Source organism: Oncorhynchus keta, unplaced genomic scaffold (assembly GCF_023373465.1).
Source record: "Oncorhynchus keta strain PuntledgeMale-10-30-2019 unplaced genomic scaffold, Oket_V2 Un_contig_8484_pilon_pilon, whole genome shotgun sequence".
Taxonomy (NCBI): domain Eukaryota; kingdom Metazoa; phylum Chordata; class Actinopteri; order Salmoniformes; family Salmonidae; genus Oncorhynchus; species Oncorhynchus keta.
In genome coordinates, this window is record NW_026290077.1 from 195,001 (window position 1) to 218,973 (window position 23,973).

The 23,973-nt window shown below is 48.0% G+C and overlaps 1 protein-coding gene across 1 annotated transcript in view; it reads left to right on the forward strand.

Annotated features, from left to right (window-relative positions):
- The window catches only part of LOC127926845 (staphylococcal nuclease domain-containing protein 1-like), a gene marked incomplete at its 5' end in the record, with an annotated part of 287,826 nt that overhangs the window by 194,521 nt on the left and 69,332 nt on the right, over nucleotides 1-23,973 (forward strand). Inside the window, one exon of the mRNA XM_052512463.1 lies at nucleotides 12,792-12,933. Coding sequence (XP_052368423.1) covers nucleotides 12,792-12,933 — 142 coding nt within the window. The remainder of the gene's footprint in view (nucleotides 1-12,791; nucleotides 12,934-23,973) is intronic.

The following is a 23,973-nucleotide window of genomic DNA, read 5'->3' on the forward strand; positions in this document are numbered from 1 at the left end:
AAACTACATATGTGGGTGGTGTAACTGGAGAGAGGCTGCTCCATAAGCATGAAACAAGTACGCTAGTGTATAGCCTACACCAGAGAAGGAGTAGCAGGGTTGTTGGAAATGGTTTAGACTGAAGCTGATGTGGAGGTCTGTGGGCATGTCCTACCTCGAGTGATAGTTCACTGTGTAGTGTAGAACAGACAATGACAGCAGTGTGGATTCATCCAACGTGTGTGTGTGTGTGTGTCTGTCTGTGCACCCCTACTACCCTCATCTCACTCTTCTCGTGTGTGTGCGAGTATGCACCAGTGTGTGTGCGAGTATGCACCAGTGTGTGTGCGAGTATGCACCAGTGTGTGTGCGAGTATGCACCAGTGTGTGTGTGTGCGAGTATGCACCAGTGTGTGTGTGTGCGAGTATGCACCAGTGTGTGTGTGTGCGAGTATGCACCAGTGTGTGTGTGTGCGAGTATGCACCAGTGTGTGTGTGTGCGCGTATGCACCAGTGTGTGTGTGTGCGCGTATGCACCAGTGTGTGTGTGTGTGCGAGTATGCACCAGTGTGTGTGTGTGTGCGAGTATGCGCCAGTGTGTGTGTGTGTGTGCGAGTATGCGCCAGTGTGTGTGAGTATGCGCCAGTGTGTGTGTGTGAGTATGCGCCAGTGAGTGTGTACGTGTTTGTATGCCCCAGTGAGTGTGTGTGTGAGTATGCACTAGTGTGTGTGTGTCTGTGCTCTGGGTGTTGATGGAGATTTGGTCTCCCCCGGCCGAACACACTCTATTGGAATTGACATGCTGTCACCTTTAATCAATGTTCCCAATGTCCCCATCCCCCTGGTTGTGTGTGTGTGTGTGTGTGTGTGTGTGTGTGTGTGTGTGTGTGTGTGTGTGTGTGTGTGTGTGTGTGTGTGTGTGTGTGTGTGTGTGTGTGTGTGTGTGTGTGTGTGTGTGTGTGTGTGTGTGTGAAAAAGGGAATTTTCTGAATGTAATGTCTCTTAGCCTGCCAGGACATTCTAAATGACCTCCCATTCCAGTCTATACCAGTACTGCTGCAAGCCCCTCCATACTCACGTTTCCTCTATTCACACTCTGCAGTGTTTTTAACTTTGTTCGTTATTAGTTAGTTCATTTTCATATTTCTTTGCACATTTGTATATAATGCCGGTTGTGGTTTTAGTAAAACAGTCAGTCTACTCTTCAGTACCACAAGGGGTTTGGCTGTGACATCTGCAAGGCACAGTTCACCCTTAGGCTTTGGTTCAGCTATCTCTTACCATTTGTCACTACTGACTATTCATGCTTCACTAGCATAGCATGATTATCCCATGTTAAACCCCATGCCATGTGGACCTTAGAATACTCGTTGGTTATTATTGCATTGTTGGAACTAGAAGCACAAGCATTTCGCATTAACATCTGCTAACCATGTGTATGTGACAAATAAAATTTGATTTGATTTGAACACTGTTATTGTCTTTTTGAACACTGTTATTGTCCTTTTGAACACTGTTGTCCTCCTTTTGGAAAACTGTTATTGTCGTCCTTTTGAGACACTGTTGTTGTCCTCCTTTTGGAACACTGTTATTGTCCTCCTTTTGAGACACTGTTGTTGACCTCCTTTTGGGACACTGTTGTTGTCCTCCTTTTGGGACACTGTTATTGTCCTTTGGGACACTGTTGTTGTCCTCTTTTTGGAACACTGTTATTGTCCTTTTGAACACTGTTATTGTCCTCCTTTTGGGACACTGTTGTTGTCGTCCTTTTGGGACATTGTTGTTGTCGTCCTTTTGGAAGACTGTTACTGTCCTTTTGGAAGACTGTTATTGTCCTTTTGGAAGACTGTTTTTGTCCTTTTGGAACACTGTTATTGTCCTTTTGGGACACTGTTGTTGTCCTCCTTTTGGGACACTATTGTTGTCCTCCTTTTGAACACTGTTATTGTCCTTTTGGGACACTGTTGTTGTCGTCCTTTTGGGACATTGTTGTTGTCGTCCTTTTGGGACACTGTTGTTGTCGTCCTTTTGGGACACTGTTGTTGTCGTCCTCCTTTTGGAACTGTTGTTGTCTTTTTGGAAGACTGTTATTGTCCTTTTGAACACTGTTATTGTCCTATTGGAACACTGTTATTTTTTTCTTTTGGAACACTGTTGTTGTCCTCCTTTTGGAAGACTGTTGTTGTCCTCCTTTTGGAAGACTGTTATTGTCCTTTTGGAAGACAGTTATTGTCCTTTTGGAAGACTGTTATTGTCCTTTTGGAAGACTGTTATTGTCCTTTTGGAAGACTGTTATTGTCCTTTTGGAACACTGTTATTGTCCTTTTGGAAGACTGTTATTGTCCTTTTGGGACACTGTTGTTGTCCTCCTTTTGGGACACTGTTGTTGTCCTCTTGAACACTGTTATTGTCCTTTTGGGACACTGTTGTTGTCGTCCTTTTGGGACACTGTTGTTGTCTTTTTGGAAGACTGTTATTATCCTTTTGAACACTGTTATTGTCCTATTGGAACACTGTTATTTTTTCTTTTGGAACACTGTTGTTGTCCTCCTTTTGGAAGACTGTTATTGTCCTTTTGGAAGACTGTTATTGTCCTTTTGGAAGACTGTTATTGTCCTTTTGGAAGACTGTTATTGTCCTTTTGAACACTGTTATTGTCCTATTGGAACACTGTTATTGTCCTATTGGAACACTGTTATTGTCCTATTGGAACACTGTTATTTTTTCTTTTGGGACACTGTTGTTGTCCTCCTTTTGGAAGACTGTTGTTGTCCTCCTTTTGGAAGACTGTTATTATCCTTTTGAACACTGTTATTGTCCTATTGGAACACTGTTATTTTTTTCTTTTGGAACACTGTTGTTGTCCTCCTTTTGGAAGACTGTTGTTGTCCTCCTTTTGGAAGACTGTTATTGTCCTTTTGGAAGACTGTTATTGTCCTTTTGGAAGACTGTTATTGTCCTTTTGAAAGACTGTTATTGTCCTTTTGAACACTGTTATTGTCCTATTGGAACACTGTTATTGTCCTATTGGAACACTGTTATTGTCCTATTGGAACACTGTTATTTTTTCTTTTGGGACACTGTTGTTGTCCTCCTTTTGAACACTGTTATTGTCTTTTTGGAACTCTGTTGTTGTCCTCCTTTTGGGACACTGTTGTTGTCCTCCTTTTGGGACACTGTTGTTGTCCTCCTTTTGGGACACTGTTGTAGTCCTCCTTTTGGGACACTGTTGTTGTCCTCCTTTTGGGACACTGTTGTTGTCCTCCTTTTGGGACACTGTTGTTGTCCTCCTTTTGGGACACTGTTGTTGTCCTCCTTTTGGGACACTGGTGTTGTCCTCCTTTTGGGACACTGGTGTTGTCCTCCTTTTGGAACACTGGTGTTGTCCTCCTTTTGGAACACTGTTGTTGTCCTCCTTTTGGGACACTGTTGTTGTCCTCCTTTTGGGACACTGTTGTTGTCCTCCTTTTGGAACACTGTTGTTGTCCTCCTTTTGGAGCACTGTTGTTGTCCTCCTTTTGGGACACTGTTGTTGTCCTCCTTTTGGGACACTGTTGTTGTCCTCCTTTTGAACAAATCACAATCAAATCAATTTTTATTTATATAGCCCTTCGTACATCAGCTGATATCTCAAAGTGCTGTACAGAAACCCAGCCTAAAACCCCAAACAGCAAGCAATGCAGGTGTAGAAGCACGGTGGCTAGGAAAAACTCCCTAGAAAGGCCAAAACCTAGGAAGAAACCTAGAGAGGAACCAGGTTATGTGGGGTGGTCAGTCCTCTTCTGGCTGTGCCGGGTGGAGATTATAACAGAACATGGCCAAGATGTTCAAATGTTCATAAAAGACCAGCATGGTCGAATAATAACAAGGCAGAACAGTTGAAACTGGAGCAGCAGCACAGTCAGGTGGACTGGGGACAGCAAGGAGTCATCATGTCAGGTCGTCCTGGGGCACGGTCCTTGGGCTCAGGTCCTCGGAGAGAGAGAAAGAAAGAGAGAATTAGAGAGAGCATATGTGGGGTGGTCAGTCCTCTTCTGGCTGTGCCGGGTGGAGATTATAACAGAACATGGCCAAGATGTTCAAATGTTCATAAATGACCAGCATGGTCATATAATAGTAAGGCAGAACAGTTGAAACTGGAGCAGCAGCATGGCCAGGTGGACTGGGGACAGCAAGGAGTCATCATGTCAGGTAGTCCTGGGGCATGGTCCTAGGGCTCAGGTCCTCCGAGAGAGAGAAAGAAAGAAGGAGAGAATTAGAGAACGCACACTTAGATTCACACAGGACACCGAATAGGACAGGAGAACTACTCCAGATATAACAAACTGACCCTAGCCCCCCGACACAAACTACTGCAGCATAAATACTGGAGGCTGAGACAGGAGGGGTCAGGAGACACTGTGGCCCCATCCGAGGACACCCCCGGACAGGGCCAAATAGGAAGGATATAACCCCACCCACTTTGCCAAAGCACAGCCCCCACACCACTAGAGGGATATCTTCAACCACCAACTTACCATCCTGAGACAATGCTGAGTATAGCCCACAAAGATCTCCGCCACTGCACAACCCAAGGGGGGGGGGCGCCAACCCAGACAGGATGACCACAACAGTGAATCAACCCACTCAGGTGACGCACCACCTGCAGGGACGGCATGAGAGAGCCCCAGTAAGCCAGTGACTCAGCCCCTGTAATAGGGTTAGAGGCAGAGAATCCCAGTGGAAAGAGGGGAACTGGCCAGGCAGAGACGGCAAGGGCGGTTCGTTGCTCCAGAGCCATTCCGTTCACCTTCCCACTCCTGGGCCAGACTACACTCAATCATATGACCCACTGAAGAGATGAGTCTTCAGTAAAGACTTAAAGGTTGAGACCGAGTTTGCGTCTCTGACATGGGTAGACAGACCGTTCCATAAAAATGGAGCTCTATAGGAGAAAGCCCTGCCTCCAGCTGTTTGCTTAGAAATTCTAGGGACAATTAGGAGGCCTGCGTCTTGTGACCGTAGCGTACGTGTAGGTATGTACGGCAGGACCAAATCAGAGAGATAGGTAGGAGCAAGCCCATGTAATGCTTTGTAGGTTAGCAGTAAAACCTTGAAATCAGCCCTTGCCTTTACAGGAAGCCAGTGTAGAGAGGCTAGCACTGGAGTAATATGATCACATTTTTTGGTTCTAGTCAGGATTCTAGCAGCCGTATTTAGCACTAACTGAAGTTTATTTAGTGCTTTATCCGGGTAGCCGGAAAGTAGAGCATGGATTAATTTTTCTGCATCATTTTTGGACAGAAAGTTTCTGATTTTTGCAATATAACGTAGATGGAAAAAAGCTAGTCTTGATATGTTCTTCAAAAGAGAGATCAGGGTCCAGAGTAACGCAGAGGTCCTTCACAGTTTTATTTGAGACGACTGTACAACCATTAAGATTAATTGTCAGATTCAACAGAAGATCTCTTTGTTTCTTGGGACCTAGAACAAGCATCTCTGTTTTGTCCGAGTTTAATAGTAGAAAGTTAGTAGTCATCCACTTCCTTATGTCTGAAACACATGCTTCTAGCGAGGGCAATTTTGGGGCTTCACCATGTTTCATTGAAATGTACAGCGGTGTGTCATCCGCATAGCAGTGAAAGTTAACATTATGTTTTCGAATAACATCCCCAAGAGGTAAAATGTATAGTGAAAACAATAGTGGTCCTAAAACAGAACCTTGAGGAACACCGAAATTTACAGTTGATTTGTCAGAGGACAAACCATTCACAGAGACAAACTGATATCTTTCCGACAGATAAGATCTAAACCAGGCCAGAACATGTCCGTGTAGATCAATTTGGGTTTCCAATCTCTCCAAAAGAATGTGGTGATCGATGGTATCAAAAGCAGCACTAAGGTCTAGGAGCACGAGGACAGATGCAGAGCCTCGGTCCGATGCCATTAAAATGTAATTTACCACCTTCACAAGTGCCGTCTCAGTGCTATGATGGGGTCTAAAACCAGACTGAAGCATTTCATATACATTGTTTGTCTTCAGGAAGGCAGTGAGTTGCTGCGCAACAGCCTTTTCTAACATTTTTGACAGGAATGGAAGATTCGATATAGGCCGATAGTTTTTTATATTTTCTGGGTCAAGGTTTGGCTTTTTCAAGAGAGGCTTTATTACTGCCACTTTTAGTGAGTTTGGTACACATCCAGTGGATAGAGAGCCGTTTATTATGTTCAACATAGGAGGGCCAAGCACAGGAAGCAGCTCTTTCAGTAGTTTAGTTGGAATAGGGTCCAGTATGCAACTTGAAGGTTTAGAGGCCATGATTATTTTCATCATTGTGTCAAGAGATATAGTACTAAAACACTTGAGTGTCTCTCTTGATCCTTTGTCCTGGCAGAGTTGTGCAGACTCAGGACGACTGAGCTTTGGAGGAATACGCAGATTTAAAGAGGAGTCTGTAATTTGCTTTCTAATAATCATAATCTTTTCCTCAAAGAAGTTCATGAATTTATCACTGCTAAAGTGAAAGTCATCCTCTCTTGGGGAATGCTGCTTTTTAGTTAGCTTTGCGACAGTATCAAAAAGGAATTTCGGATTGTTCTTATTTTCCTCAATTAAGTTTGAAAAATAGGATGATCGAGCAGCAGTAAGGGCTCTTCGGTACTGCACGGTACCGTCTTTCCAAGCTAGTCGGAAGACTTCCAGTTTGGTGTGGCGCCATTTCCGTTCCAATTTTCTGGAAGCTTGCTTCAGAGCTCGGGTATTTTCTGTGTACCAGGGAGCTAGTTTCTTATGAGAAATGTTTTTAGTTTTTAGGGTGCAACTGCATCTAGAGTATTGCGCAAGGTTAAATCGAGATCCTCAGTTAGGTGGTTAACTGATTTTTGTCCTCTGGCGTCCTTGGGTAGGCAGAGGGAGTCTGGAAGGGCATCAAGGAATCTTTGTGTTGTCTGTGAATTTATAGCACGACTTTTGATGGTCCTTGGTTGGGGTCTGAGCAGATTATTTGTTGCAATTGCAAACGTAATAAAATGGTGGTCCGATAGTCCAGGATTATGAGGAAAAACAAGATCCACAACATTTATTCCATGGGACAAAACTAGGTCCAGCGTATGACTGTGACAGTGAGTGGGTCCAGAGACATGTTGGACAAAACCCACTGAGTCGATGATGGCTCCGAAAGCCTTTTGGAGTGGGTCTGTGGACTTTTCCATGTGAATATTAAAGTCACCAAAGATTAGAATATTATCTGCTATGACTACAAGGAATAGGAATTCATTGGGATAGGAAGGGATAGGAATTCAGGGAACTCAGTGAGAAACGCTGTATATGGCCCAGGAGGCCTGTAAACAGTAGCTATAAAAAGTGATTGAGTCGGCTGCATAGATTTCATGACTAGAAGCTCAAAAGACGAAAACGTCATTTTTTTTTTGTAAATTGAAATTTGCTATCGTAAATGTTAGCAACACCTCCGCCTTTGCGGGATGCACGGGGGATATGGTCACTAGTAGCCAGGAGGTGAGGCCTCATTTAAAACAGTAAATTCATCAGGCTTAAGCCATGTTTCAGTCAGGCCAATCACATCAAGATTATGATCAGTGATTAGTTCATTGACTATAATTGCCTTTGAAGTAAGGGATCTAACATTAAGTAGCCCTATTTTGAGATGTGAGGTATCATGATCTCTTTCAGTAATGACAGGAATGGAGGTGGTCTTTATCCTAGTGAGATTGCTAAGGCGAACACTGCCATGTTTAGTTTTGCCCAACCTAGGTCGAGGCACAGACACGGTCTCAATGGTGATAGCTGAGCTGACTACACTGACTGTGCTAGTGGCAGACTCCACTATGCTGGCAGGCTGGCTAACAGCCTGCTGCCTGGCCTGCACCCTATTTCATTGTGGAGCTAGAGGAGTTAGAGCCCTGTCTATGTTGGTAGATAAGATGAGAGCACCCCTCCAGCTAGGATGGAGTCCGTCACTCCTCAGCAGGTCAGGCTTGGTTCTGTTTGTGGGCGAGTCCCAGAAAGAGGGCCAGTTATCTACAAATTCTATCTTTTGGGAGGGGCAGAAAACAGTTTTCATCCAGTGATTGAGTTGTGAGACTCTGCTGTAGAGCTCATCACTCCCCCTAACTGGGAGGGGGCCAGAGACAATTACTCGATGCCGACACATCTTTCTAGCTGATATGCACGCAGAAGCTATGTTGTGCTTGGTGATCTCTGACTGTTTCATCCAAACATCGTTGGTGCCGACGTGGATAACAATATCTCTATACTCTCTACACTCACCAGTTTTAGCTTTAGCCAGCACCATCTTCAGATTAGAACACTGTTGTTGTCCTCCTTTTGAACACTGTTGTCCTCCTTTTGAACACTGTTGTTGTACTCCTTTTGGGACACTGTTGTTGTCGTCCTTTTGGAACACTGTTGGTGTCCAATCAGCAACAGCAGTCACATACCTGCGTTCAAGTGGAACAAACAGGAATGGTCGGTTGCTCACGGAAGGTCATCCACCTAGGGCACAGCGGGGGAGAATGTTTATGTGGGCGAGCACCATGTGGAAGGCCACTTCTGCATAGTCGTTGTGAAAGCAGCGCTGTGATTGGCATTCTGTGTGTGTTCTCTCCTCCTGTTCCCTTGCCACTGCGGCGGCGTGACGTGGGCCAATGTGTCAGAGGTCACTTGGCCTGAATCGCCATGAACGACTCCCAAACCCCCGCCACCACGGTGACAGTTGCCACGGTAATGAACAGTGACACGCTAATCTGTGTCACTCGGATTGGTCCTGCAGGTTTGATTAAAAGCCCGGACATGTCATTACCCTCTGCTGAAGCCCCACTGCATTGTGGGTATTGAATCCATTAATATCTAAGGGAGGGATGGAGAAAAAGAGGGAAAAAGACAAGTGGAAGTTTGTGAAGTGTGGCCATGTTTGGGTCTTAATTAACTCCTGGTCAGTCGAATCCACAAAATTATTTAACAAAAAATATATCCCTTCCCTTTATTTGGCACCACAAAGAAGCAATTGAATGTAATTGGGTGGTTTGACCCAGTCTTTTGTCTCCAGGTGGGCAGGGCACCCGCCAAGGCTCGCTCGGCTGGCGCACTGTGTCACTTGTTGTATAATAAATATTTGTTCCCAATGATTCAAGGTAGCAGGCAGTAAACCGATTCACTAGCACGACTCATTGCAGTAATGAAATGGGCCTGTAAATGTCTTCCGCTGCATACGTCAGATGTAATTGGTTAATGCTAGCATGCCGAAAAAGGCCAATAGAACGCTGGGTGTAATTAGCCTACCATGCTAACATGCTGACCGCATCACGTTACATGCGCCAGCATTGCGAAATAAATGTACACATACATGTTATTCAGTAATTTCATCCAAACTGATCGCGCACGTCAATGAGCGTCTGCATAGCCAAGCGCTAAAATAGAACTTGGTTTTAACGCTTGACGTGCATGCAAGTCTCATCTCTCCCACCTGCTCATTGTTTTTTAGGATCATATACCCACGTGGGTGATTGAAAGATGAACTGAGTTCCGCACTCCAGTCCAGTTGGTGCTGGTAATGCACCTTAAAGTTGGTTGCCAACCGCCATATAAAGTCCAAAGAAGAAGAAGAAGCCTGAAGGAGGAGAGATTACTGGAAACTAACTAGGTTTCCTCTTGTATCAGTGAATTACATGTCGGAGTAGAGAACACATGTGACTTAAAATGGGTCAAAATTCTACAAAGACCCAGAAAAAAAAGACCTTATGCATTTAATGTAAAATAACAACCCAATGTTTATCCCAGGACAAATTAGCTAGCAACAGCAAGCTAGCGAGCTAAATGGCCGTGAATGTTTCATGTGTTTCGACCTGTCCCCAAATTAATATAGTTGGTTCAGAGTTGATTTTGATATTTTAACCTGCGTGTCCTGATCGCATCTGGTGTGGATGGACAAAATCAACATGTGCACGATGGCACACGCAGACTCACGCCCATGCCTGGTCTAGTCAGCATGTAACACTGCTCAGAGGGAGAGAGGGGGAGAGGGAGGCAGAGAGAGACCTTGTGAAGGTAATTAGCTGATGATACCACACAGTTAAATAATTAGCCAGCTGCTAAAAGCTGGTGACAAGCGGTACCAGAGCACGAAGTCTGGGATCAAAAGGCTCCTGACCAGCTTCAAGCCAAAATACTGCCTAGTCTGGGACCAGAATGCTGCTGAACAGGTTCAAGCCATGAGGCTGTATAGTCTGGGACCGTAATGCTCCTGAACAGCTTCAAGCCATAAGTCTGCCTAGTCTGGGACCGGAATGCTCCTGAACAGGTTCAAGCCATAAAGCTGCCTAGTCTGGGACCAGAATGCTCCTGAACAGCTTCAAGCCATAAGGCTGCCTAGTCTGGGACCAGAATGCTCCTGAACAGGTTCAAGCCATAAGGCTGCCTAGTCTGGGACCAGAATGCTCCTGAACAGGTTCAAGCCATAAGGCTGCATAGTCTGGGACCAGAATGCTCCTGAACAGGTTCAAGCCATAAGGCTGCCTAGTCTGGGACCAGAATGCTCCTGAACAGGTTCAAGCCATAAGGCTGCCTAGTCTGGGACCAGAATGCTCCTGAACAGGTTCAAGCCATAAGGCTGCCTAGTCTGGGACCAGAATGCTCCTGAACAGCTTCAAGCCATAAGGCTGCCTAGTCTGGGTCCAGAATGCTCCTGAACAGGTTCAAGCCATAAGGCTGCCTAGTCTGGGACCAGAATGCTCCTGAACAGGTTCAAGCCATAAGGCTGCCTAGTCTGGGACCAGAATGCTCCTGAACAGGTTCAAGCTATAAGGCTGCCTAGTCTGGGACCAGAATGCTCCTGAACAGGTTCAAGTAATAAGGCTGCCTAGTCTGGGACCAGAATGCTCCTGAACAGGTTCAAGCTATAAGGCTGCCTAGTCTGGGACCAGAATGCTCCTGAACAGGTTCAAGCCATAAGGCTGCCTAGTCTGGGACCAGAATGCTCCTGAACAGGTTCAAGCCATAAGGCTGCCTAGTCTGGGACCAGAATGCTCCTGAACAGGTTCAAGCCATAAGGCTGCCTAGTCTGGGACCAGAATGCTCCTGAACAGGTTCAAGCCATAAGGCTGCCTAGTCTGGGACCAGAATGCTCCTGAACAGGTTCAAGCCATAAGGCTGCCTAGTCTGGGACCAGAATGCTCCTGAACAGGTTCAAGCTATAAGGCTGCCTAGTCTGGGACCAGAATGCTCCTGAACAGGTTCAAGCCATAAAGCTGCCTAGTCTGGGACCAGAATGCTCCTGAACAGGTTCAAGCCATAAAGCTGCCTAGTCTGGGACCAGAATGCTCCTGAACAGGTTCAAGCCATAAGGCTGCCTAGTCTGGGACCAGAATGCTCCTGAACAGGTTCAAGCTATAAGGCTGCCTAGTCTGGGACCAGAATGCTCCTGAACAGGTTCAAGCCATAAAGCTGCTTTATTTCATTCTTATTTTTTGCACTGACTTTCTTGCACAGGTTCGATGTACACTCACTGGAATCTAACCACACACTCACACATACTACACCGACACTCCAACACACAAACACACAACGTGCACACACATACATATTGATGCCACAAACACACATACATTCACACTCTTCACATGCTGCTGCTACTCGCTGTTTATTATCTATGCGTAATAACTTTTATCGAACATAGTAATATCGACCTTGTACCCCTGCACATTGACTCTGTGCTGGTACCCTGTGTATTTAGCCAGGTTATCGTTACTCATTGTATTTATTCCTCGTGTTATTACTTTTGCAAAATAAATCTCTCTGCATTGTTGGAAGGGCCTTTAAGCATGTCACTGTTAGTCTTCACCTGTTGTTTGCAAAGCATATGACAAATAACATTTGGTTTGAAATCGCTACACTATATAAATGCCACAAACTTGTTCGTTTTTTTGGATTACCTCCAAGTAAACACAACAGCCTGCGGTGGAAATGAAAGGAGTAGAACCAGATGTGTTGTGGTGTTACACAAGGAAAGGAGACTTTAGTTGCTGTGAAGTTGTGTTCCACTTGTTCTCCCTGGCAGTGGGGTTCAGTGACCCCATCAGCAGGAGCCTCAGAACATCAGCTGGTGGAGAGATGATTAGGGAGCTCTTGTCATCCTGTCCCTCACACGCGTGTGTGTGGCTGTTGTCATGCGCGCATGTGTGTGTTTTTGTGTGCGTTTGTGAGTCCATAGCGTCGACCATAGTGTTTGATTTGTGGCCCCAAGCGGAACACTCTTCCCTTAATGAGCCTCCTGCCCTCCCGACAGAGGGCCAACCTTGGAGAGGAGCTGACCTGGTTTCCACACCAAAAACACTCTAGAGGATGGTGAAGAGAGGGAAAGAGGGAGAGAGGTTGTCCCACAGGGGATTGGTGTTGCTGTTAGATAACAGACCCATGTTTCTCCGGTCTAGGGGTTATTTGTTCTAGACTGTATTTCCCTTTGGCATCAAAACAGGCCCTGAATCAAGTAATGGGAGTCATTTAGGAGTGTAAATGAATTGTTCTTTTGGAGTTGGCAGTGATTAAAGTAGTAGTTTGTGTTGAGTATGTTAGATGTTTGATCATGTGACGTATAATAAGGAACTGGCATGCTTAGCTGGAGGTTTAGACATGAGAAATGTACTTTTTGCTGTGGTCTTCAGTCAGACAGGGGACTGTATATTATTTCATTTGTCCTACAAGTAGATCCCCAATTTAACGAGAAATACCTCATATTAATGATATCATTATATTACACATAAGAACAGGGAGTGTTCTGTCATGCTTCACCCTAATCATGTGACCTTCCTCCCCCCCTCAGATCTGGGCCAACTATGAGGAGAAGAAGGTGGAGGAGGTGGTGCACGTGATGGAGGAGAAAGAGCGCACAGCCAACTACAGAGCTGTATATGTCACCGAGATCACGGACACCATGCACTTCTACACCCAGGACGTGGAGACAGGTGTGTGTGTGTGGGAGGGGGGGAGAGTGTGTTGTCTGGTATTTTGACTGGGTTGTTTTGGTTTGTGTTTTCGTGTGTGTGTGTGTGTGTGTGCGCGAGAGACGGGACTAGTTGGAGGCTGACTTCATGGATGACGGGCAGTTCTGCCCCACAGCCCAGACGGTCTCTCTCTGCTCTCACATGTATCTCCCTTCTGCATCCTCCACCTTCCTGCAGAGAAACACACCAACCTTCCGCTTGTTTTTGCTACTGAAAGACTGGAATAAATCACCAGATTATTCTGTCATTCCCCAGTGGAGGGAGGGAACGTTTGAGACAGAATAAATAACAATCCCAGGTGTTTTGGCGTGTCTGCACCCGCCATCACCCTCCTCCCCTCGCTCTCCGTGTGCGATGCATTATGGGTCGGTGTAAGGAGAGGTCCATAGTTTAGCCCTCTGAGCTTAGAGGTGATCTAGTGTACAGCATCTACTGTTGCTGTTGTACTAATGGCCATCATTGTTCTCTCTGTGGGCTGCCAAGGTTGTGTGTGTGTTTGTCTGCATGTTTGTGTTTCTGTCTGTGTCTGTTTGCATTCTGTGTGTGTGTTGCGAGCGACAGTGTGTTTATGTAGGCCTGTTAGCCTGAGCCCAGTGAAGCAACACTATGGCCAGCCACTCATGTAATTACTACTAACCCATCCAACCCCCTGCCATCGACAGAGAGAACCAACCCTCACATTTTATATCATTATCATTCTTCTAGCTGACCCAAACTCAACCCCCTCCACTCATCCACAGCCCAAAGGCATTAGACATCTACAATGTTAGGGAATGTCTTTCTTTTAGGCTCTCCTTTAAAAAATAAACATTCTTACCGTTAATATTCTTACCAATGTTTTCTACACACACTCTGTCTGAGTAATGTGTTCAGACACAACATAGCTGGAACGGTTGTGTGTGGCGTCTCATGCATAGCCCTGTGTCTAACAACACGCTGGTTAGTGTGTACACTACACACTACAGTAGAGGAGTCTGCCAAAGGCTGGCTCCAGCGCCTATCCCCTTTTGGCTCCTTGAATAGGACGGGAGGCTGTGATTCAGTGTGACTGTGTGCATGGTCCCATGCCTCGTGGGAACGAGGAGTTGGTTGGACAGAGCAGGGGTTAATGAGCGTGTTGCATCATCACACCAAGACACTTTGCTTTAATTGATTCAATCACTCTCTTTCTCTCTTGGTCATTCACTCAATCACACATTCACTAGTGTGTGTTCCATAATGAGGTAGGGGTGGGTGGGGATCTCACTCCCCCTCCTGTTCATGGGGTTGCAGGTAGCCTCGTGGTTAGAGCTTTGGGCCAGTAACCGAAAGGTTGCTGGATCAAATCCCCAAGCTGAGAAGGTAAAGATCTGTCGTTCTGCCCCTGAACAAGGCAGTTAACCCACTGTTCCCCTGAACAAGGCAGTTAACCCACTGTTCCCCTGAACAAGGCAGTTAACCCACTGTTCCCCTGAACAAGGCAGTTAACCCACTGTTCCCCTGAACAAGGCAGTTAACCCACTGTTCCCCTGAACAAGGCAGTTAACCCACTGTTCCCCTGCACAAGGCAGTTAACCCACTGTTCCCCCGAACAAGGCAGTTAACCCACTGTTCCCCCGAACAAGGCAGTTAACCCACTGTTCCCCGGAACAAGGCAGTTAACCCACTGTTCCCCGGAACAAGGCAGTTAACCCACTGTTCCCCTGAACAAGGCAGTTAACCCACTGTTCCCCGGAACAAGGCAGTTAACCCACTGTTCCCTGAACAAGGCAGTTAACCCACTGTTCCCTGAACAAGGCAGTTAACCCACTGTTCCCCGAACAAGGCAGTTAACCCACTGTTCCCCGAACAAGGCAGTTAACCCACTGTTCCCCCGAAAAAGGCAGTTAACCCACTGTTCCCTGAACAAGGCAGTTAACCTACTGTTCCCCTGAACAATGCAGTTAACCCACTGTTCCCTGAACAAGGCAGTTAACCCACTGTTCCCTGAACAAGGCAGTTAACCCACTGTTCCCCTGAACAAGGCAGTTAACCCACTGTTCCCTGAACAAGGCAGTTAACCCACTGTTCCCCCGAACAAGGCAGTTAACCCACTGTTCCCCCGAACAAGGCAGTTAACCCACTGTTCCCCGAACAAGGCAGTTAACCCACTGTTCCCCCGAACAAGGCAGTTAACCCACTGTTCCCCCGAACAAGGCAGTTAACCCACTGTTCCCCCGAACAAGGCAGTTAACCCACTGTTCCCCCGAACAAGGCAGTTAACCCACTGTTCCCCTGAACAAGGCAGTTAACCCACTGTTCCCCTGAACAAGGCAGTTAACCCACTGTTCCCCTGAACAAGGCAGTTAACCCACTGTTCCCCTGAACAAGGCAGTTAACCCACTGTTCCCCTGAACAAGGCAGTTAACCCACTGTTCCCCCGAACAAGGCAGTTAACCCACTGTTCCCCTGAACAAGGCAGTTAACCCACTGTTCCCCTGAACAAGACAGTTAACCCACTGTTCCCCTGAACAAGGCAGTTAACCCACTGTTCCCTGAACAAGGCAGTTAACCCACTGTTCCCCGAACAAGGCAGTTAACCCACTGTTCCCCCGAACAAGGCAGTTAACCCACTGTTCCCCCGAACAAGGCAGTTAACCCACTGTTCCCCTGAACAAGGCAGTTAACCCACTGTTCCCCTGAACAAGGCAGTTAACCCACTGTTCCCCTGAACAAGGCAGTTAACCCACTGTTCCCCGAACAAGGCAGTTAACCCACTGTTCCCCCGAACAAGGCAGTTAACCCACTGTTCCCCCGAACAAGGCAGTTAACCCACTGTTCCCCCGAACAAGGCAGTTAACCCACTGTTCCCCTGAACAAGGCAGTTAACCCACTGTTCCCCTGAACAAGGCAGTTAACCCACTGTTCCCCTGAACAAGGCAGTTAACCCACTGTTCCCCTGAACAAGACAGTTAACCCACTGTTCCCCTGAACAAGGCAGTTAACCCACTGTTCCCCTGAACAAGGCAGTTAACCCACTGTTCCCCCGAACAAGACAGTTAACCCACTGTTCCCCCGAACAAGGCAGTTAACCCACTGTTCCCCCGAACAAGGCAGTTAACCCACTGTTCCCCTGAACAAGACAGTTAACCCACTGTTCCCCTGAACAAGGCAGTTAACCCACTGTTCCCCTGAACAAGGCAGTTAACCCACTGTTCCCCCGAACAAGGCAGTTAACCCACTGTTCCCCCGAACAAGGCAGTTAACCTACTGTTCCTCCGAACAAGGCAGTTAACCCACTGTTCCCCCGAACAAGGCAGTTAACCCACTGTTCCCCCGAACAAGACAGTTAACCCACTGTTCCCCCGAACAAGGCAGTTAACCCACTGTTCCCCCGAACAAGGCAGTTAACCCACTGTTCCCCTGAACAAGGCAGTTAACCCACTGTTCCCCTGAACAAGGCAGTTAACCCACTGTTCCCCTGAACAAGGCAGTTAACCCACTGTTCCCCTGAACAATGCAGTTAACCCACTGTTCCCCTGAACAAGGCAGTTAACCCACTGTTCCCCTGAACAAGGCAGTTAACCCACTGTTCCCCTGAACAAGGCAGTTAACCCACTGTTCCCCTGAAAAAGGCAGTTAACCCACTGTTCCCCTGAACAAGGCAGTTAACCCACTGTTCCCCTGAACAATGCAGTTAACCCACTGTTCCCCTGAACAAGGCAGTTAACCCACTGTTCCCCTGAACAAGGCAGTTAACCCACTGTTCCCCTGAACAAGGCAGTTAACCCACTGTTCCCCTGAACAAGGCAGTTAACCCACTGTTCCCCTGAACAAGGCAGTTAACCCACTGTTCCCCTGAACAAGGCAGTTAACCCACTGTTCCCCTGAACAAGGCAGTTAACCCACTGTTCCCCTGAACAAGGCAGTTAACCCACTGTTCCCCGAACAAGGCAGTTAACCCACTGTTCCCCGAACAAGGCAGTTAACCCACTGTTCCCCTGAACAAGGCAGTTAACCCACTGTTCCCCCGAACAAGGCAGTTAACCCACTGTTCCCCCGAACAAGGCAGTTAACCCACTGTTCCCCGAACAAGGCAGTTTACCCACTGTTCCCCCGAACAAGGCAGTTAACCCACTGTTCCCTGAACAAGGCAGTTAACCCACTGTTCCCCTGAACAAGACAGTTAACCCACTGTTCCCTGAACAAGGCAGTTAACCCACTGTTCCCCTGAACAAGGCAGTTAACCCACTGTTCCCCGAACAAGGCAGTTAACCCACTGTTCCCCGAACAAGGCAGTTAACCCACTGTTCCCCGAACAAGGCAGTTAACCCACTGTTCCCCGAACAAGGCAGTTAACCCACTGTTCCCCTGAACAAGGCAGTTAACACACTGTTCCCCTGAACAAGGCAGTTAACCCACTGTTCCCCGAACAAGGCAGTTAACCCACTGTTCCCCGAACAAGGCAGTTAACCCACTGTTCCCCGAACAAGGCAGTTAACCCACTGTTCCCCGAACAAGGCAGTTAACCCACTGTTCCCCCGAACAAGGCAGTTAACCCACTGTTCCCTGAACAAGGCAGTTAACCCACTGTTCCCCTGAACAAGGCAGTTAACCCACTGTTCCCCGAACAAGGCAGTTAACCCACTGTTCCCCCGAACAAGGCAGTTAACCCACTGTTCCCCGAACAAGGCAGTTAACCCACTGTTCCCCGAACAAGGCAGTTAACCCACTGTTCCCCTGAACAAGGCAGTTAACCCACTGTTCCCTGAACAAGGCAGTTAACCCACTGTTCCCCTGAACAAGGCAGTTAACCCACTGTTCCCCTGAACAAGACAGTTAACCCACTGTTCCCTGAACAAGGCAGTTAACCCACTGTTCCCCTGAACAAGGCAGTTAACCCACTGTTCCCCCGAACAAGACAGTTAACCCACTGTTCCCCGAACAAGGCAGTTAACCCACTGTTCCCCGAACAAGGCAGTTAACCCACTGTTCCCTGAACAAGACAGTTAACCCACTGTTCCCTGAACAAGGCAGTTAACCCACTGTTCCCCTGAACAAGGCAGTTAACCCACTGTTCCCCCGAACAAGGCAGTTAACCCACTGTTCCCCGAACAAGGCAGTTAACCTACTGTTCCTCCGAACAAGGCAGTTAACCCACTGTTCCCCGAACAAGGCAGTTAACCCACTGTTCCCCGAACAAGACAGTTAACCCACTGTTCCCCGAACAAGGCAGTTAACCCACTGTTCCCCCGAACAAGGCAGTTAACCCACTGTTCCCTGAACAAGGCAGTTAACCCACTGTTCCCCTGAACAAGGCAGTTAACCCACTGTTCCCCTGAACAAGGCAGTTAACCCACTGTTCCCTGAACAATGCAGTTAACCCACTGTTCCCCTGAACAAGGCAGTTAACCCACTGTTCCCTGAACAAGGCAGTTAACCCACTGTTCCCTGAACAAGGCAGTTAACCCACTGTTCCCCTGAAAAAGGCAGTTAACCCACTGTTCCCCTGAACAAGGCAGTTAACCCACTGTTCCCCTGAACAATGCAGTTAACCCACTGTTCCCCTGAACAAGGCAGTTAACCCACTGTTCCCCTGAACAAGGCAGTTAACCCACTGTTCCCCTGAACAAGGCAGTTAACCCACTGTTCCCCTGAACAAGGCAGTTAACCCACTGTTCCCCTGAACAAGGCAGTTAACCCACTGTTCCCCTGAACAAGGCAGTTAACCCACTGTTCCCCTGAACAAGGCAGTTAACCCACTGTTCCCCTGAACAAGGCAGTTAACCCACTGTTCCCCCGAACAAGGCAGTTAACCCACTGTTCCCCCGAACAAGGCAGTTAACCCACTGTTCCCTGAACAAGGCAGTTAACCCACTGTTCCCCGAACAAGGCAGTTAACCCACTGTTCCCCCGAACAAGGCAGTTAACCCACTGTTCCCCGAACAAGGCAGTTTACCCACTGTTCCCCGAACAAGGCAGTTAACCCACTGTTCCCCTGAACAAGGCAGTTAACCCACTGTTCCCCTGAACAAGACAGTTAACCCACTGTTCCCTGAACAAGGCAGTTAACCCACTGTTCCCCTGAACAAGGCAGTTAACCCACTGTTCCCCGAACAAGGCAGTTAACCCACTGTTCCCCGAACAAGGCAGTTAACCCACTGTTCCCCGAACAAGGCAGTTAACCCACTGTTCCCCGAACAAGGCAGTTAACCCACTGTTCCCTGAACAAGGCAGTTAACACACTGTTCCCTGAACAAGGCAGTTAACCCACTGTTCCCCGAACAAGGCAGTTAACCCACTGTTCCCCCGAACAAGGCAGTTAACCCACTGTTCCCCCCGAACAAGGCAGTTAACCCACTGTTCCCCGAACAAGGCAGTTAACCCACTGTTCCCCGAACAAGGCAGTTAACCCACTGTTCCCTGAACAAGGCAGTTAACCCACTGTTCCCTGAACAAGGCAGTTAACCCACTGTTCCCCTGAACAAGGCAGTTAACCCACTGTTCGCCTGAACAAGGCAGTTAACCCACTGTTCCCCTGAACAAGGCAGTTAACCCACTGTTCCCCGAACAAGGCAGTTAACCCACTGTTCCCCGAACAAGGCAGTTAACCCACTGTTCCCTGAACAAGGCAGTTAACCTACTGTTCCCCTGAACAAGGCAGTTAACCCACTGTTCCCCTGAACAAGGCAGTTAACCCACTGTTCCCCGAACAAGGCAGTTAACCCACTGTTCCCCGAACAAGACAGTTAACCCACTGTTCCCCGAACAAGGCAGTTAACCCACTGTTCCCCCGAACAAGGCAGTTAACCCACTGTTCCCCGAACAAGACAGTTAACCCACTGTTCCCCTGAACAAGGCAGTTAACCCACTGTTCCCCCGAACAAGGCAGTTAACCCACTGTTCCCCCGAACAAGGCAGTTAACCCACTGTTCCCCCGAACAAGGCAGTTAACCTACTGTTCCCCCGAACAAGGCAGTTAACCCACTGTTCCCCCGAACAAGGCAGTTAACCCACTGTTCCCCCGAACAAGACAGTTAACCCACTGTTCCCCTGAACAAGGCAGTTAACCCACTGTTCCCCTGAACAAGGCAGTTAACCCACTGTTCCCCTGAACAAGGCAGTTAACCCACTGTTCCCCTGAACAAGGCAGTTAACCCACTGTTCCCCTGAACAATGCAGTTAACCCACTGTTCCCTGAACAAGGCAGTTAACCCACTGTTCCCCTGAACAAGGCAGTTAACCCACTGTTCCCCTGAACAAGGCAGTTAACCCACTGTTCCCCTGAAAAAGGCAGTTAACCCACTGTTCCCCTGAACAAGGCAGTTAACCCACTGTTCCCCTGAACAATGCAGTTAACCCACTGTTCCCCTGAACAAGGCAGTTAACCCACTGTTCCCCTGAACAAGGCAGTTAACCCACTGTTCCCCTGAACAAGGCAGTTAACCCACTGTTCCCCTGAACAAGGCAGTTAACCCACTGTTCCCCTGAACAAGGCAGTTAACCCACTGTTCCCTGGGTGCAGAAGACGTGGATATCCATCCATCAAGGCACCGCTCTGATTCAGAGGGGTTGGGGTCAATGCTGAAGACTTATTTCAGTTGAAGGCATTCGGACTAGTGCCACTGGACTTTGGCAGAGGCCATGAAATTGACTTTCGTCGTCACTTAATTCATCTTAATGCGATAATTAATTAATTTGCATTCATTTAGAGCCAATCTGAGCCCTGCGTCTCCGTGAGCGTGACAATCCTATCACGTTGGAGCGTGGCAGCCTTTGGCACCCGACATGACCCCTCACTAATACCACGTATGTACACACCACCCAACCAGGAGATGTTCAGGTGTTGGAGCGTGATCAGAACAGATCTCCTCCTGCTGATCCCCCTCCATGTAGCTGCATTTATCCCCCATGTCCCCGGAGGAAGTTATGTAGAGCGCTGATGATGTGCCATGTAACCTATGTGATCACCGTGACGTCTAGTGTGATTGACAGGAAACACACTGGCACAGACGGGGTTGATTAGCCTGATAACAGTCGGAAGCGTGGAAAGCACATGTGAAGAACCAGAACAGGATGGAGACACACGTTGGGTTCAGGAAACGTAGCTAAAGCTGCAGCTTGGCTGGTAGTACTGCAGTCTTTGCATTCAAGCACAGTTTTAGTCATCTTTTTATTTGATTTTTTTCATGATTTCAGATGAACCAGCAATGTGGGGCCTTTTTTTAGTTTTTAATTGGCTGATGTCTCCCACCGAGAGAGTTATGTGCTCGTTAGGAAAAACACGATTGTTATTTTCAGCAGGCAGGCAAATATGACCAGAATCACCCCCTGTGACCCTCTCCCTCGCTCTCTCCCTCCTACTCTCTCTCTCTCGCTCTCGCTCTCTCGCTCCTCTCCCTCCCTCCCACATTAAGGCCCACAGCCCCTTGAAGAGCACTTCAAAGCCCAGGCCCAGTAAATTCTTACAAGCCGAGTGCTTTGCGATTTCATGACATGTTTTTTCAGAGACGGCAGAATTTATAATGTAGGGGGAGGGGGGTGATTTTAGAAATACTATGAAGATTGGTTTTTGATAATGACATAGCTTTCTGTGTTGTGGTTAAGTTGGTCCTAAGGCGCACGGCACTGACGAATTTGCCGTCAAGCAGTAGGTTTCCCCCTAATCAGTTTGTAATCCCACCTTTCTCAGAGAGCAGGGATCTCCCTAAATGTGCAGCCCCCAATGCCACGCCGTACACTATTATGGAAATAGATTCTGACACGTATAGGATGCTGTGAATTCATCACCCGCAAATAGATGTTCTCGCTCCCAAAATTGTTTCCATACTGTAGCAGAATTCTGTACGAGGCAAACAGGTTGACCACAACAGACAGCAATCTACCTGAGAGAGAGTTTTGACCTTGTCTCTCCCCACCTTACCTGCTCCTCTCTCTCTCTCTCTCTCCCTCCCTGTCTCTCCCTCACTCCTCTCTCTCACGCTTAAGTGTTTTAAGATCAGAGGTGAGAGGTCAGACAAGTTAATTTTTTTGGCAGCCGCCGTCATCACTCCATTTCATATCCATTTACTGTATGGATAAAAATAGGCAGCTGAGGCGAAGACTCCTTGACCGACCTTGAGGCGCTGGGCGAGCCGTTCGGGGCATCAGAGTAAATCCAAAGGGAATCAATCCGGCGTGTTTCACCCTCCTCTTTTTTTCAAAGGGGTTGAAGACACACTGTTATAAAGTGTAAATAAAACTCCTCTTTAGTTCCCACTGTGCTCAGTTCTGTTCATACTCTGCCTGTGGTCACTGTGTTTCACATACCAAGAAAAGATAGTAGGCTGTGTTTTCATGTTCTCTTAAGCTCCCTGATGTCTCTTAATGGTCCCTAAACGGTGAAGCAAAGTGCACAGTAATATCGGTCGGTTGCAACAGTTTTGCTTGTGAGAAAACATTTTATTGGTCAGATTTAATTACCGAAAGAGTGTGTGTGTGTAAACGTGTGGTAGAATTTGTTGTATTTGTTTTCCGGTCTGGGGAAATGTTACAGATATCATTCAATTTTTCATCTCTCTCTCCCTCTCCCTATCCCTCTCTCCCTCTTCCTATCCCTCTCTCCCTCTTCCTATCCCTCTCTCCCTCTTCCTATCCCTCTCTCCCTCTCCCTATCCTTCTCTCCCTCTCCCTATCCCTCTCTCCCTCTTCCTATCCCTCTCTCCCTCTTCCTATCCCTCTCTCCCTCTTCCTATCCCTCTCTCCCTCTTCCTATCCCTCTCTCCCTCTTCCTATCCCTCTCTCCCTCTTCCTATCCCTCTCTCCCTCTCCCTATTCCTCTCTCCTCTCTCTCCCTCTCCCTATTCCTCTATCCTCTCTCTCCCTATTCCTCTCTCCCTATTCCTCTCTCCTCTCTCTCCCTCTCCCTATTCCTCTCTCCTCTCTCTCCCTATTCCTCTCTCCTCTCTCTCCCTCTTCCTATTCCTCTCTCCTCTCTCTCCCTCTTCCTATCCCTCTCTCCATCTCCCTATCCCTCTCTCCCTATTCCTCTCTCTCCCTCTTCCTATCCCTCTCTCCTCTCTCTCCCTCTCCCTCTCCCTATTCCTCTCTCCTCTCTCTCCCTCTTCCTATTCCCCTCTCCTCTCTCTCCCTCTTCCTATTCCTCTCTCCTCTCTCTCCCTCTTCCTATCCCTCTCTCCCTATTCCTCTCTCCTCTCTCTCCCTCTCCCTATTCCTCTCTCCTCTCTCTCCCTCTTCCTATTCCTCTCTCCTCTCTCTCCCTCTCCCTATTCCTCTCTCCTCTCTCTCCCTCTCCCTATTCCTCTCTCCTCTCTCTCCCTCTTCCTATTCCTCTCTCCTCTCTCTCCCTCTCCCTATTCCTCTCTCCTCTCTCTCCCTCTCCCTATTCCTCTCTCCTCTCTCTCCCTCTTCCTATTCCTCTCTCCTCTCTCTCCCTCTTCCTATCCCTCTCTCCCTCTCCCTATCCCTCTCTCCCTCTTCCTATCCCTCTCTCCCTCTTCCTATTCCTCTCTCCTCTCTCTCCCTCTTCCTATCCCTCTCTCCCTCTCCCTATCCCTCTCTCCCTCTTCCTATCCCTCTCTCCTCTCTCTCCCTCTCCCTATTCCTCTCTCCTCTCTCTCCCTCTTCCTATCCCTCTCTCCTCTCTCTCCCTCTCCCTATTCCTCTCTCCTCTCTCTCCCTCTCCCTATTCCTCTCTCCTCTCTCTCCCTCTTCCTATTACTCTCTCCTCTCTCTCCCTCTTCCTATCCCTCTCTCTCACTCTTCCTATCCCTCTCTCCTCTCTCTCCCTCTTCCTATCCCTCTCTCCTCTCTCTCCCTATCCCTCTCTCCTCTCTCTCCCTCTCCTCTCTCTCCCTCTCCCCCCTCTCTCCCCTCTCTTCCCTCTCTCCCCTCTCTCCCTCTCTCCTCTCTCCCTCTCCCCATCCCTCTCTCCCTCCCTCCTCTCTCCCTCTCCCCATCCCTATCTCCCTCCCTCCTCTCTCCCTCTCCCCATCCCTCTCTCCCTCTCCCCTCTCTCCCCATCCCTCTCTCCCTCTCTCCTCT